Consider the following 13,695-nt stretch of genomic DNA (forward strand, 5'->3'; position numbering starts at 1 on the left):
GCGCCACTGGTGGAACTGGGCCGTGGCCTGGCTGTAGCGCAGCCCCCGGCCCAGGGGGCAGTTCAGCACCACCTGGGGGGGGGGGCACGGCGTGTGGGGAGGGGGGCCCAGAACACCCCGCCCCCCCCCCACCACCCAAAAAAAAAAAAAAAAAAAAAAAAAAAAAAAAGGCTGCCCCCTCCCACCCCCCCCCCCCCCCCAGCCCTGGGGACACGCAAAGGCCTCGCAAGCCCCCCCCCAGGCGCCCCCCAGGTACCCCCAGGTACCCCCCAGCTGCCCCCCAGGTACCCCCAGCTGCCCCCCAGGTGCCCCCCAGGTGTCCTTCCAGCCCTCCAGGTACCCCCAGGCACCCCCCAGGTGCCCTCAGGTGCTTCTCCATCCCCCCAGGCGCCCCCCAGGTACCCCCAGGCACCCCCCAGGTGCCCCCCAGGTACCCCCAGCTGCCTCCCAGGTGCCCTCTAGGTGCCCCCAGGTACCCCCCAGGTGTCCTCAGGTGCTTCTCCATCTCCCCAGGCACCCCCCAGGTACCCCCAAGTGCCCCCAGGTGCTTCTCCATCCCCCCAGGTGCCCCCAGGTACCCCCAGGTGCCCCCAGGTGCTTCTCCATCCCCCCAGGCACCCCCCAGCTGCCCCCCAGGCACCCCCAGGTGCCCCCAGGTACCCCCCAGGTACCCCCAGGTACCCCCCAGCTGCCCCCCAGGTACCCCCCAGGTGCCCGCACCTGCTGCTCGGGCTGCAGCCGCCGCCCCACCAGGCGGAAGGCGCGGCTGCCGGGCTGGTGGAACAGCTGGACACAGCTGGGGCCCGGGGGGGGCCCCCCCGCCGGCACCCACTGCCGCCGCCCCTCGTCGTAGAGCAGCACCGAGGCACGGGCGCTGCACAGCAGCCGCTCGCTGGGGGGCAGGGGGTCAGCCCCCCGGAATTGGGGGGGGGACACGGAATGGGGGTCAGCCCCCCGGAATTGGGGGGGGGGGACACGGAATGGGGGTCAGCCCCCCGGAATTGGGGGGGGGACACGGAATGGGGGTCAGCCCCCCGGAATTGGGGGGGGGACACGGAATGGGGGTCAGCCCCCCGGAATTGGGGGGGGGACACGGAATGGGGGTCAGCCCCCCGGAATTGGGGGGGGGACACGGAATGGGGGTCAGCCCCCCGGAATTGGGGGGGGGACACGGAATGGGGGTCAGCCCCCCGGAATTGGGGGGGGGACACGGAATGGGGGTCAGCCCCCCGGAATTGGGGGGGGGGGGACACGGAATGGGGGTCAGCCCCCCGGAATTGGGGGGGGGCGGACACGGAATGGGGGGGGGAACCCAGAAATGGGGGGGGGGAACCCTGAAAGGGGGGGGGAACCCGAAATGGGGGGGGGAACCCAGAAATGGGGGGGGAAACCCCAAAGGGGGGCTGGACCTCTTTCCTTATATGGGACCCCCTCCCCAATATGTGGGGCCCCCCCCGGGTGCTGCCACTTTCCCCCCCCCCCCGGACATCCGCAAATCCCCCCCCGCACCCCAAAACCTCCCCCCCCCCCCCCCCCCCCCCCCCCTTTTCCTTCCTCTTCGCCCCGGGGCGGCCCCTCCCCCACCCCCGCGGGGCCTCCCAGTGCTCCCAGTGCTCCCAGTGCTCCCAGTGCTCCCAGTGCCCGCTCCCAGTGCTCCCAGTCCTCCCAGTGCTCCCAGTGCCCGCTCCCAGTGCTCCCAGTGCTCCCAGTGCTCCCAGTGCCCGCTCCCAGTGCTCCCAGTCCTCCCAGTGCTCCCAGTGCCCGCTCCCAGTGCTCCCAGTGCTCCCAGTGCTCCCAGTGCTCCCAGTGCCCGCTCCCAGTGCTCCCAGTCCTCCCAGTGCTCCCAGTGCTCCCAGTGCTCCCAGTGACCCCTCCCAGTGCTCCCAGTGCTCCCAGTGCTCCCAGTGCCCGCTCCCAGTGCTCCCAGTGCCCATTCCCAGTGCTCCCAGTGCTCCCAGTGCTCCCAGTATCCCCAGTACCGATTCCCGGTGCTCCCAGTATCCCCAGTGCCCGTTCCCGGCGCTCCCAGTACCCCCAGTACCGATTCCCAGCGCTCCCAGTGCCCCCAGTGCCCGTTCCCGGCGCTCCCAGTGCCCCCAGTGCCCGTTCCCGGTGCTCCCAGTATCCCCAGTACCGATTCCCAGCGCTCCCAGTGCCCCCAGTGCCGGTTCCCGGCGCTCCCAGTACCCCCAGTGCCGGTTCCCGGCGCTCCCAGTAAGCCCAGTACCGGTTCCCGGCGCTCCCAGTACCCCCAGTACCGATTCCCAGCGCTCCCAGTAACCCCAGTACCGATTCCCAGCGGTCCCAGTACCCCCAGTGCCCGTTCCCGGTGCTCCCAGTATCCCCAGTACCGATTCCCAGCGCTCCCAGTGCCCCCAGTGCCCGTTCCCGGCGCTCCCAGTATCCCCAGTACCGATTCCCAGTGCTCCCAGTATCCCCAGTACCGATTCCCGGTGCTCCCAGTATCCCCAGTGCCCGTTCCCGGCGCTCCCAGTACCCCCAGTGCCCGTTCCCGGCGCTCCCAGTACCCCCAGTACCGTTTCCCGGCGCTCCCAGTACCCCCAGTACCGATTCCCAGCGCTCCCAGTATCCCCAGTACCGTTTCCCGGCGCTCCCAGTACCCCCAGTGCCCGTTCCCGGCGCTCCCAGTATCCCCAGTACCGGTTCCCGGTGCTCCCAGTATCCCCAGTGCCCGTTCCCGGCGCTCCCAGTGCCCCCAGTACCGGTTCCCGGCTATCCCAGTGCCCCCAGTACCGGTTCCCGACGCTCCCAGTAACCCCAGTACCGATTCCCAGCGCTCCCAGTATCCCCAGTGCCCGTTCCCGGCGCTCCCCGTGCCCCCGCCCCAGTTCCCGGTTGTCCCCGAGCTCCCGGTCCCACTTCCCGGTTTTCCCGGCGCTCCCAGTACCGCTTCCCGGCGCTCCCAGTGCTCCCAGTTCCGGATCCCGGCTCTCCCAGCGCTGCCCAGCGCCCGCAACGCCCGCTTCCAGTTCTCCCAGTGCCCGTTACCGGCGCCGCCCGCTGCCCCCAGCGCCCGTTACCGGCGCCCCCAGCGCCCCGGTACCGCCCGGTGCCCGTTACCGGCTCTCCCAGTGCCCCCAGCGCCGCTCTCCGCTGCTCCCAGTGCTCCCAGTTCGCCCAGTTCCGATCCCCGGTGCTCCCAGCGCGCCCGGTTCCCGCTCCCAGCGCCCCCGGTGCCGCTCCCCGGTGCCCCCCGCGCCCGTTAACGCTTCCGCCAGTCCCCCCAGCGCCGGTACGCGGCGCTCCCAGTCGCTCCCAGTCGCTCCCAGTCGCTCCCAGTTGCTCCCAGTACCGATCGCCGCTCACCTCATGCTGGCGGCGGCGGCCGGTCCGGGCCCTTCCGGTGGCGGCGGGGGCCGGACCCGCCGGTCCCGGCGAGAGGCCCCGCCCCCCATGGGCATGGCCCCGCCCTCCCGGCCCCTCCCCTCCCGGTAACGGCGGCGGCGACCGGGAGGCGCCCCCGGACCCCCTCAAGCGGCAACGGCGGCGCGCGGGGCCCATCGGGGACCAGTAACGACCAGTGGCTCCTCCCAGTGTCCCCCGGTGTCCCCCAACGGACCCCCCCGGTGACCCCCGGTGTCCCCCGGTGTCCCCCCAGCCGGTGTCCCCCCGAACTCTCCGGTCCTGGGCACTGGGAGGGACTGGGGGGCACTGGGAGGTGCCGGCGGGGCCGAGGGGAACCGGGGAGCTCCGGGGTCGGTGCCCGGTTCCCGGTGCCGGTGCCCGGTTCCCAGTTCCTGATGCCGGTTCCCAGTTTCCGTTGCCGGATCCCAGTTCCCGGTGCCGGTTCCCAGTTCCCGGCTCTCTGGTGCCGGTTCCCGGCTCCCAGTGCCAATTCCCGGTGCCGGTTCGCGGTTCCCGGTGCCGGTTCCCAGTTTCCGATGCCGGTTCCCAGTTCCCAGTGCCCGGTTCCCAGTTCCCGGCTCTCTGGTGCCGGTTCCCGGTGCCGGTTCGCGGTTCCCGGTTCCCGGTGCCGGTTCCTAGTTTCCGATGCCGGTTCCCAGTTCCCAGTGCCCGGTTCCCAATTCCCGGCTCTCTGGTGCCGGTTCCCGGTGCCGGTGCGCGGTTCTCGGTTGCTGGTGCCGGTTCCCGGCTCCCAGTGCCTGGTTCCCGGTTCCTGGTGCCGGTTCCCGGCTCCCAGTGCCGGTTCCCGGTGCCGGTTCCCGTCTCCCAGTGCCAGTTCCCGGTGCCGGTTCGCGGTTCCCGGCTCCCAGTGCCGGTTCCCGGTGCCGGTTCGCGGTTCCCGGTGCCCGGTTCCCGGCTCTCCGCTGCCGGTTCCCGGTGCCATTCCCGGTGTCGGTTCCCGCTGCCATTCCCGGTGCCGGTTTCCCCATTCCCGGCTCTCCGGTGCGGTCCCGCCCCCCGCCCCGCCCCTCTCCGCCGCCGCCGCCGCCGCCGCCGCCCTTTGTCCGTGGCCTCGGGCCCCGCCATGGCGCCGCGGTGATGCGCGGCGGGGCCGGCCCGGGGGCGGCGGGGCCGAGCGCGACCGGGAGCCCCATGCGGGGGCCGCCGCCATGGGGCAGGTCCTGGGCTTCGCCCACTGCAGTACGGACCGGGAACCGGCACCGGGAACCGGCACCGGGAGCGGGGAGCGGGGAGCGGGGAGGGGGCGGCGGCCCCGGGAGGGGCCGGGGATGGGGTGGCGGGTACCGGGCACCGGGAATGGAGGGAGCGGGAGGGGCTGCGGGATGCGGGAGGTGACGGGGAACCGGGAGTGGCCGGGGATGGGGAACCGGGAAGCGGCACCGGGAAGCGGCACCGGCAGCAGGGAACCGGGAGGGGCCAGGGGCAGCCGGGGATGGGGGCACCGGGGCGGACCGGGGCCGCGGGAACCGGGAGGAGCCGGGCACGGAAGGACTGGGAGTGGTCGGGGATGGGGGCACCGGGAACCGGGGACGGATCCGGCACCGGGAACCGGGGATGGATCCGACACCGGGAACCGGGGAGGGGACGGGGATGGCGCGGGATGGGGGGATCGGGGCAGCACCGGGCGGGACCGGAGCTGCGGGAACCGGCAGGAACCGGGCACGGAAGGACTGGGAGTGGCCGGGATGAGGGGTCCGGGAGTTACCGGGCACGGCCGGACCGGGAACCGGGAGGGACCGGGATTGCGGGAACCGGGGGTGGGACACGGGGACAAAGGTATCGGGGGCGACGGTACCGGGAGGCGCCGGGGATACGGGAACCGGGAGGCGCCGGGAGCACCGGGCACGGGACACCGGGGATGGGGGCACCGGGAGATCCCGGGGATGCGCGAACCGGGACGGAGGGTCCGGAACTGACCGGGAACGGGACGCGGGGCGCGCCCGGGGGTCCCGGGAAGCGCGGACCAAGTTTGGGGGTGCCGCCCCCGTCGCCCCCCAGAGGAGGCTCCGTCCACGGCCTCCACCACGCCGGACTCCACCGAGGGTGAGCGGGGCCCCCCCGGGCGGGGCGCGGATTTTGGGGAGGGGGCGCGGGATGGCCGGACCCCCCTGAACCCCAAATCCCCTGAACCCCAAACCCTCCTGAACCCCAAATCCCCTGAACCCCAAATCCCCTGAACCCCCAAACCCTCCTGAACCCCAAACCCCCAATGAACCCCAAACCCCTCTGAACCCTAAAACCGCGAACCCCAAACCCCGCTAAACCCAGACCCCCTGAACCCCAAATCCCCTGAACCCCAAACGCCCTGAACCCCAAACCCCCTGAACCCCAAACCTTCCTGAGCCCCAAATCCCCGAACCCTAAACCCCGCTAAACCCAAACCCCCCCGAACCTCAAACCCCGCTAAACCCAAACCCCCTGAACCCCAAACCCCCTGAACCCCAAATCCCCCCCGAACCTCAAACCCCCCCGGCACCCCAAAACCCCCAATGAACCCCAAACCCCTCTGAACCCTAAAACCCCGAACCCCAAACCCTCCCGAACCCCCGAACCCTCAGTGAACCCCAAACCCCGCTAAACCCAAACCCCCCGAACCCCAACCCCCCAGTGAATTCCGAACCCCCCGAACTCGAAACCCCCCCCGAACCCCAAACTCGCAATGAACCCCAAATTCCCTGAACCCAAACCCCCTCCGAACCCCAAACCCCCCCCCCCCGAACCCCAAAACGCCCCCGAACCCCCCGCAGGCGGCAGCGAGGACTCGGCGTTCCCCGAGCTGCCGGCGCCGGAGCCCCCCGAGGAGGAGGAGGAGGATGAGGATGAGGACGAAGAGCGGGCGGCGGCCTGGGGGGACCCCCGGGGACCCCCCCGGGACCCCCCCCGGGAGCTCACCTTCTCCTACATCGCTTTCGGGGGCGGGGGCGGCGCCCCCCAGCCCGAGCCGGGGCCCCGCGCCCGCCGCGACCCCCGCCGGGGCCGCGCCCCCCGCCTGAGCTCGGGGGGCTCCCCCCGGGGGCCGGACCCCCGAGCGGCCGCCAGGGCCCCCCCGAAACGTCCCGGGGAGCCCCCGGCCCCCCCCGAGGGGACCCTGGCGGACCGGGGTGGGGGCGAGGCTGAGGAGACCCCCGGGAGCCCGGGTGAGGACTGGGGGGGATTTGGGGGTCCCTGGGGGGGTCCGCATATGGGGTTCGGGGATGTGAAGGGTCCGGGGACACCCCCGGGGGGATTTGGGGGTCCCCGGGGGGGATTTGGGGGTCCCTGGGGGGGACAGGAAGGGTCCGGGGACACCCCCGGGGGGATTTGGGGGTCCCCGGGGGGGATTTGGGGGTCCCTGGGGGGGACATGAAGGGTTCGGGGACACCCCCGGGGGGATTTGGGGGTCCCCGGGGGGGATTTGGGGGTCCCTGGGGGGGACAGGAAGGGTCTGGGGACACTCCCAGGGGGATTTGGGGGTCCCTGGGGGAATCTGGGGGTCCCCAAGGGTGGGTCCGGGTCCTTTTGGGGGGGTCCCGAGACCCCCTCCGACGCCCCCCTCCCCCATTTCTTCCTCCCAGCAGCCCCCGCGCCCCTCCCCCCCCCGCCGCCAGGGGGCGCCCCGCGCCCGCCCCCCCCGGAGCCCCCTCCGGCCTCGGCCCCGCCCCCGCCGCCCTCGGACCAATCAGCGAGCGCGGCGGGCGCTGACGGACAGGGTGAGCGGCCAATCGGAGCGCGGGGAGGGGCGGGGGGCGGCCCCCGGGGTCCAATTTCGGGGAGGGTCCCGCGGGCCCCGCCGCCATTGGCGGCTAAAAATAGGGGGTGACCCCCCCCCCCCAAAAAAAAACACCCCGGCAGCACCCGCGGGAGCCATGGAGGGGGCAGGTGCAGCGCGGGGGGGGCACTGGGAGCACTGGGAAGGGCACTGGGAGCACTGGGGGACTCCGGAGGGGGAACTGGGAGGTACTGGGAGGGACTGGGAACCACTGGTGGGGCACTGGGAAGCACTGGGGGGACACTGGGAGGGACTGGGAAGCACTGGGGGGGGCACTGGGAGGGACTGGGAGCACTGGGGGGACACTGGGAGGGACTGGGAAGCACTGGGGAGGGACTGGGAAGCACTGGGAGAAACTGGGAGCACTGGTGGGGCTCCAGTGAGGAACTGGGGTGACTCCGAAGGGGCACTGGGGGGGCACTGGGAGGGACTGGGAGCACTGGGGGGACACTGGGAGGGACTGGGAGCACTGGGGGGGCTGCAGTGAGGAACTGGGGTGACTCCGGGGGGGCACTGGGGGGGGACAGCGCCGTCCCCGCCGTGACCCCGCTGTCCCCCAGTGTGGGAGCTGCTGTACTGGCGGGCGCCCGAGCGCTCGGCGCTGGCCTTACTGGTGGCACTGGTGGCCCTGGGGTGCCTGTCCCGCTTCAGCGCCGTCTCGGTGGGCGCCCACGCCGCGCTGGCCGTGCTGGCCGTCACCGTCCCCCTGCGCCTGCGCCAGCTGGCCCTGAGGGCGCTGAGCCCCCCGCCCCCCGAGCCCCCCGCGCGGTGAGTGACACCGGGGGCACGCGCCCGCTGTCCCCTGCCCGCCGACCCCCCGCGCTGGCCCCCGTGCCGCGGGGGTCCCCGTGCTGCCCGCCCCGGTGTGCGCCTGTCCTCGTTCCCGCAGCCGTGTCCCCGTCCCCCTGTCCCTGTCCCTGCTGTCCTTGTCCCCGTGGCTGTCCCCGTCCCCCTGTCCCTGATGCTGTCCCTGCCCCCTGATGATGTCTCTGTGTCCCCGTCCCCCTGTCACTGTCCCCCTGTCCCTGTCCCTGTGTCCCCGTGGCTGTCCCCTGATGCTGTTCCCCTGTCCCTGTCCCTGTGGCTGTCCCCTGACACTGTCCCTGTCCCCATGTCCCCGTGGCTGTCCCCATGTCCCCGTGGCTGTCCCCTGACACTGTCCCTGTCCCCCTGTCCCCGTCCCGCTGTCCCCGTGGCTGTCCCCTGACGCTGTCCCTGTCCCCGGGGCTGTCCCCTGACGCTGTCCCTGTCCCCCTGTCCCCATCCCTGTCCCCACATCCCCGTGGCTGTCCCCTGACGCTGTCCCTGTCCCCGTGTCTGTCCCCTGTCCCCATCCCTGTCCCCCTGTCCCCGTGGCTGTCCCCTGACGCTGTCCCTGTCCCCGTGTCTGTCCCCTGACGCTGTCCCTGTCCCCCTGTCCCCGTGTCTGTCCCCTGATGCTGTCCCTGTCCCCGTGGCTGTCCCCTGACACTGTCCGTGTCCCCACATCCCCATGGCTGTCCCCTGACGCTGTCCCTGTCCCCCTGTCCCCGTGTCTGTCCCCTGATGCTGTCCCTGTCCCCGGGGCTGTCCCCTGACGCTGTCCCTGTCCCCGGGGCTGTCCCCAGGCCGCCGCCCTCGGGGCCGCTCAGCGCGGAGCAGCAGCAGCGCTGGGCGCGGTGCCTGGCGCGGCACGCGGTGACGGCCACCCGCACCCTCACCCGCCTCTTCCTCGTCCACAGCGTCCCCGAGTCCCTCAAGGTGACACCGGGGGGCACGGGGGGCACTGGGGACATGGGGGACATTGGGGACATGAGGGGCACGGGGGACATGAGGGGCACGGGGGGCACAGGGGGCACTGGGGACATGGGGGACATTGGGGACATGGGGGACACTGGGGACATGAGGGGCACGGGGGGCACTGGGGGCACAGGGGACACTGGGGACATGAGGGGCACGTGGGGGACATGGAGGGCCTTGGGGACATTGAGGGCGTTGGGGACGTGGGGGGACACGGGGGGCACAAGGGGGTGTGGGGGACACTGAGGGCATTGGGGACATGGGGGACATGGGGGACACTTGGGGGGGTATTGGGGACATTTGGGGGGTATTGGGGACATGGGGACACTTGGGGACATTGGGGACGCTGGGGACACTTGGGGGTATTGGAGACATGGGGACACTTGGGGGGTATTGGGGACATTTGGGGGGGTATTGGGGACATTGGGGACACTGGGGACACTTGGGGGGTATTTGGGACATTGGGGCACTTGGGGACATTGGGGACATGGGGACACTTGGGGGGTATTGGGGACATGCGGGGGGCGGGCACGGGGGCTGTGGGTGGCACGGGGGGTGCCGGTGGCGGTGCCGGTGACGGTGGCACCGCGGTGGCCGCAGTTCGCCTTCCTGTTCTACCTGCTGACCTACGTGGGGGCCGTGTGCAACGGGCTGACGCTGCTGGGAGCGGGTACGGAGCGGGGACACCGGGGACACCGGGGACATCGGGGACACTGGGGGCATGGGGACACCGGGGGCATCGGGGACACCGGGGACACCGGGGGGCATGGGGGGACACTGGGACACCGGGGACACCAGGACACCGGGAGGCATTGGGACACCAGGGACACCGGGGGACATCGGGGGGCATCGGGGACATCGGGGACACCGGGGACACCGGGGGGCATGGGGGGACACTGGGACACCAGGGATATCGGGGACATCGGGACACTGGGGACACCGGGGGGCACGGGGGGACACCAGGACACCGGGGACACCATGGGACACTGGGACACCAGGGGGCATTGGGGACACCAGGACACCCGGGGGGCATGGGGATATTGAGGGGACATGGGGACACTGAGGGGACATGGGGACATTGGGGGACATGAGGACATTGGGGACACAGGGACACAGGGGGACACTGAGGGGACATTGGGGGACATGAGAACCTTGAGGGGACACGGGGACATGGGGGGACATGGGGACACTGGGGGGACATTGGGGGGACATGGGGACACTGAGGGGACATGGGGACATGGGGGGACACGGGGATGGGGATGTGGGACAGGGACACGGGATGGGGATGTGGGACAAGGAAGGGGGACAGGGACACGGGATGGGGACACGGGGACAGCCTGGGGACGGCGGGGAGGGGACAGCTGGGGACCCGAGGTGACAGCCGAGGTGACACGGCCCTGCCCCGCCAGGTGTCGTCTGCGCCTTCACCTTCCCCGTGCTCTACCGGCGCCACCAGGTACGGGGGACACCGGGGACACCGGGTGGGGTGACAGTCGTGGGTGTCCCCCCCCCCCTCCACACACACACATTGTCCCCTGCGATGTCCCCAGGCCCAGATTGACCAGTACACGAGCCTGGCCAGGAGCCACCTGAGCCACCTGCGAGCCAGGTGGGTGTCCCCGTGTCCCCAGCGGTGTCCCCAGGGTGTCCCCAGGGTGTCCCCGGGGTGTCCCCGGGGGGATCCCCGTGTCCCCCTGTCCCCATCGTGCCCCTGTGGTGTCCCCATGTCCCCGGGGTGTCCCCAGGGTGCCCCTAGGGGTGTCCCCGGGCGTCCCTGGGGGTGTCCCCGGGGTGTCCCGGTGGTGTCCCCGTGTCCCCATGGTGTCCCCGGGGTGTCCCCGGGGGGATCCCCGTGGTGTCCCCCTGTCCCCGTGGGTGTCCCCGTGTCCCCTGGGTGTCTCCATGGTGTCCCCAGGGTGTACCCATGGTGTCCCCGTGGTGTCCCCAGGGGTGTCCCGGTGGTGTCCCCGTGTCCCCGGGGTGTCCCCATGCCCCGGTGGTGTCCCCGGGGTGTCCCTGGGGGTGTCCCCATGGTGTCCCCGGGGGGATGTCGGTGTCCCCCTGTTCCCCGGGTGTCCCAGGGTGTCCCCGTGGGTGTCCCCGGGTGTCCCCGTGGGTGTCCCCGGGATGTCCCCATGGTGTCCCCACGCCCCCCCCCGACCCCGCTGTGCCCGCAGGCTCCTGGCCAAGCTCCCCAGTGCCAAAGCCAAGCCGCAGTGACGCCCCCGGCCCCGCCCCCCCCCCCCCGAGGTGACAGCGAGGGGGGAGGGGCGAGGCCGGGGGGGGAGGAGGGGTCCCCGCACCCCTCCCCCACCCCCCCCTCCCCTCCCCCCCCACCACCGCCCCCCGTGTCCTTCCCCTCCCCCCCTCACGCTGGGGAGGGGTCACTTTAATAAAAACTCTTGTGACAGCCGGGTCTGGTGGCGAGGGGACACGGGGGGGGACACGGGGGGGACACGGGGGGGGACACGGGGGGGGACACGGGGGGGACACGGGGGGGGACACGGGGGGGGACACGGGGGGGACACGGGGGTAGGGCCAGGGTGTCCTGGGGGGCAGCGGGGACCCCCGATGTGTGTCTGCGATCCGCCGTGTCCCCCGTGTCCCTTAATGTCCCTCAGTGTCCCTCAGTGTCCCCAATGTCCCCCAGTGTCCCCCAATGTCCCCAGTGTCCCCCAGTGTCCCCTCAGCGTCCCCCAATGTCCCCAATGTCCCCAGTGTCCCCCAGTGTCCCCCAGTGTCCCCAATGTTCCCAGTGTCCCCCAGTGTCCCCAGTGTCCCCCAGTGTCCCCAATGTCCCCAGTGTCCCCCAATGTCCCCCAATGTCCCCAGTGTCCCCCAATGTCCCCATTGTCCCCAATGTCCCCAGTGTCCCCCAATGTCCCCAGTGTCCCCCAGTGTCCCCAGTGTCCCCCAGTGTCCCCCAGTGTCCCCCAATGTCCCCTTTTGTCCCCCAATGTCCCCAATGTCCCCAGTGTCCCCCAATGTCCCCAATGTCCCCCAGTGTCCCCCAATGTCCCCAATGTCCCCAGTGTCCCCATTGTCCCCCAGTGTCCCCCAGTGTCCCCCAATGTCCCCAGTGTCCCCCAGTGTCCCCAGTGTCCCCCAATGTCCCCAGTGTCCCCCAATGTCCCCTTTTGTCCCCCAATGTCCCCAATGTCCCCAATGTCCCCCAATGTCCCCAATGTCCCCCAGTGTCCCCCAGTGTCCCCAGTGTCCCCCAGTGTCCCCAGTGTCCCCTTTTGTCCCCCCTTTTGTCCCCCCCGTCTCCCCCCGCCCCGCGAAAAGCGCGGGAACCCAGCGGCTCAAGCCCCGCCCCCTCCCGCTTTGACCCCGCCCCTTCCCCGTCCCTGTCTGCGTGGCCCCGCCCCGGCCCCGCCCCCGTTGCCATGGCCGCGGCCGTTGCCGCGCGACGTAAACAGGGGACGCCGGACGTGGTGACGTCACCGCCGGGGAACGCCGTAACCGGGGCGACCCGCGCAGTGTTTACCGGGACGGGACGGGGACACGGCGAGAGGGGCGGGGAAACCCCCGGGAGCCCCGCGGGACCCCCGGGACACCGGGCTGGAACCCCCGAGAGCCCGGCGGGACCCCCGGGACACCGGGCTGGAACCCCCGGGACACCGGGAACCGGGCTGGGACCTCCGAGAGCCCGGCGGGAACCCCGGGAACGGGGCCGGGACCCCCGGGAACCGGGCTGGAACCCCCGAGAACCCGGCGGGACCCCCGGCAACGGGGCCGGGACCCCCGGGAACCGGGCTGGAACCCCCGAGAACCCGGCGGGACCCCCGGGAACGGACCGGGACCCCCGGGAACCGGGCTGGAACCCCCGAGAGCCCGGCGGGAACCCCGGGAACGGCGCCGGGACTCCCGGGACACCGGGAACCGGGCTGGGACCCCCGAGAGCCCGGCGGGACCCCCGAGAATAAGGGAACGGGGACCGGGAACCCCAGGAACGGACCAGGATCCCCGGGAACGGGGCCGGGACCCCCGGGACACCGGGAACCGGGCTGGAACCCCCGAGAGCCCGGCGGGAACCCCGGGAACGGCGCCGGGACCCCCGGGACACCGGGAACCGGGCTGGAACCCCCGAGATCTCGGCGGGACCCCCGGAACGGAGCCGGGACCCCCGAGAATGGACCGGGACCCCCGGGAACGGGGCAGGGACCCCCGAGAACGGACTAGGACCCCCAGGATACCGGGAGCGGGGCAGGGATCCCCGCGAGCCCGGCCGGGACCTCCGGGACCCCGGGAACGGGACCGGGACCCCCGGGACCCCCGGGACACCGGGAACGGGACTCAGGGGCACCGCAGGGAGCGGGAGCGGGACCGGGACACCGGGACCGGGACCCCCGGGCAGCCCGGACGGGACTCCCGGGACACGCCGGGACTGCCGCCACCGGGGACACCGGCGGGGGCGGGGCCCGCGCGAATGAATGAACGAATGAACCCAAGGGCGTGGGAACCGCCCCCCCCCCGCCGGTCCCCACGGTCCCGCCGTGACTCAGCGCCGGTTCCCGCCGGTGACATCAGCTCCCGGTGTCCGTCCCGGCGCTGCAAAGGGACCGGGACCCTCCGGACCCCCGTCCCGGGCCCCACAGGGAGTGCGGGGGACGGGGCCGGTGCACTCCGGTACCGGGACCCGCTGTGTCGCCAGCCGCCACCGGGACGCCCCGGAGCTCCTCAGCCCGGTCCCGGTGACCCCCGGTGGTGGGGGGCAGCGGGGGTCGCTTTGCCCCGGTCCCGGGAAACCGCCGGGGGGAAGTTCCCATCGCTCCGGT

The 13,695-nt window shown here is 72.5% G+C and overlaps 1 protein-coding gene across 3 annotated transcripts; it reads left to right on the top strand.

Annotated features, from left to right (window-relative positions):
* Nucleotides 1-3,333: 3,333 nt before the first annotated feature.
* RTN2 (reticulon 2) lies at nucleotides 3,334-11,324 on the top strand. 3 transcript variants are annotated; one of them, XM_053968476.1, is made up of 10 exons: nucleotides 3,334-4,566; nucleotides 5,386-5,430; nucleotides 6,135-6,524; nucleotides 6,942-7,076; nucleotides 7,696-7,903; nucleotides 8,743-8,875; nucleotides 9,515-9,584; nucleotides 10,324-10,370; nucleotides 10,465-10,523; nucleotides 11,092-11,324. In XM_053968476.1, the coding sequence occupies exons 1-10, from the start codon at nucleotides 3,762-3,764 to the stop codon at nucleotides 11,132-11,134; spliced, it is 1,935 nt and encodes a 644-aa protein (XP_053824451.1). In that variant the 5' UTR covers nucleotides 3,334-3,761; the 3' UTR covers nucleotides 11,135-11,324. The 3 variants fall into 3 exon arrangements, with proteins under 3 accessions (XP_053824451.1, XP_053824448.1, XP_053824449.1); XM_053968473.1 differs by having other exon boundaries at nucleotides 3,419-4,566; nucleotides 6,945-7,076; XM_053968474.1 differs by lacking the exon at nucleotides 9,515-9,584 and having other exon boundaries at nucleotides 3,419-4,566.
* The last annotated feature ends 2,371 nt before the right edge of the window (nucleotides 11,325-13,695 follow it).

The sequence above is a fragment of the Vidua chalybeata genome, chromosome 35 (assembly GCF_026979565.1).
Source record: "Vidua chalybeata isolate OUT-0048 chromosome 35, bVidCha1 merged haplotype, whole genome shotgun sequence".
NCBI lineage: Eukaryota > Metazoa > Chordata > Aves > Passeriformes > Viduidae > Vidua > Vidua chalybeata.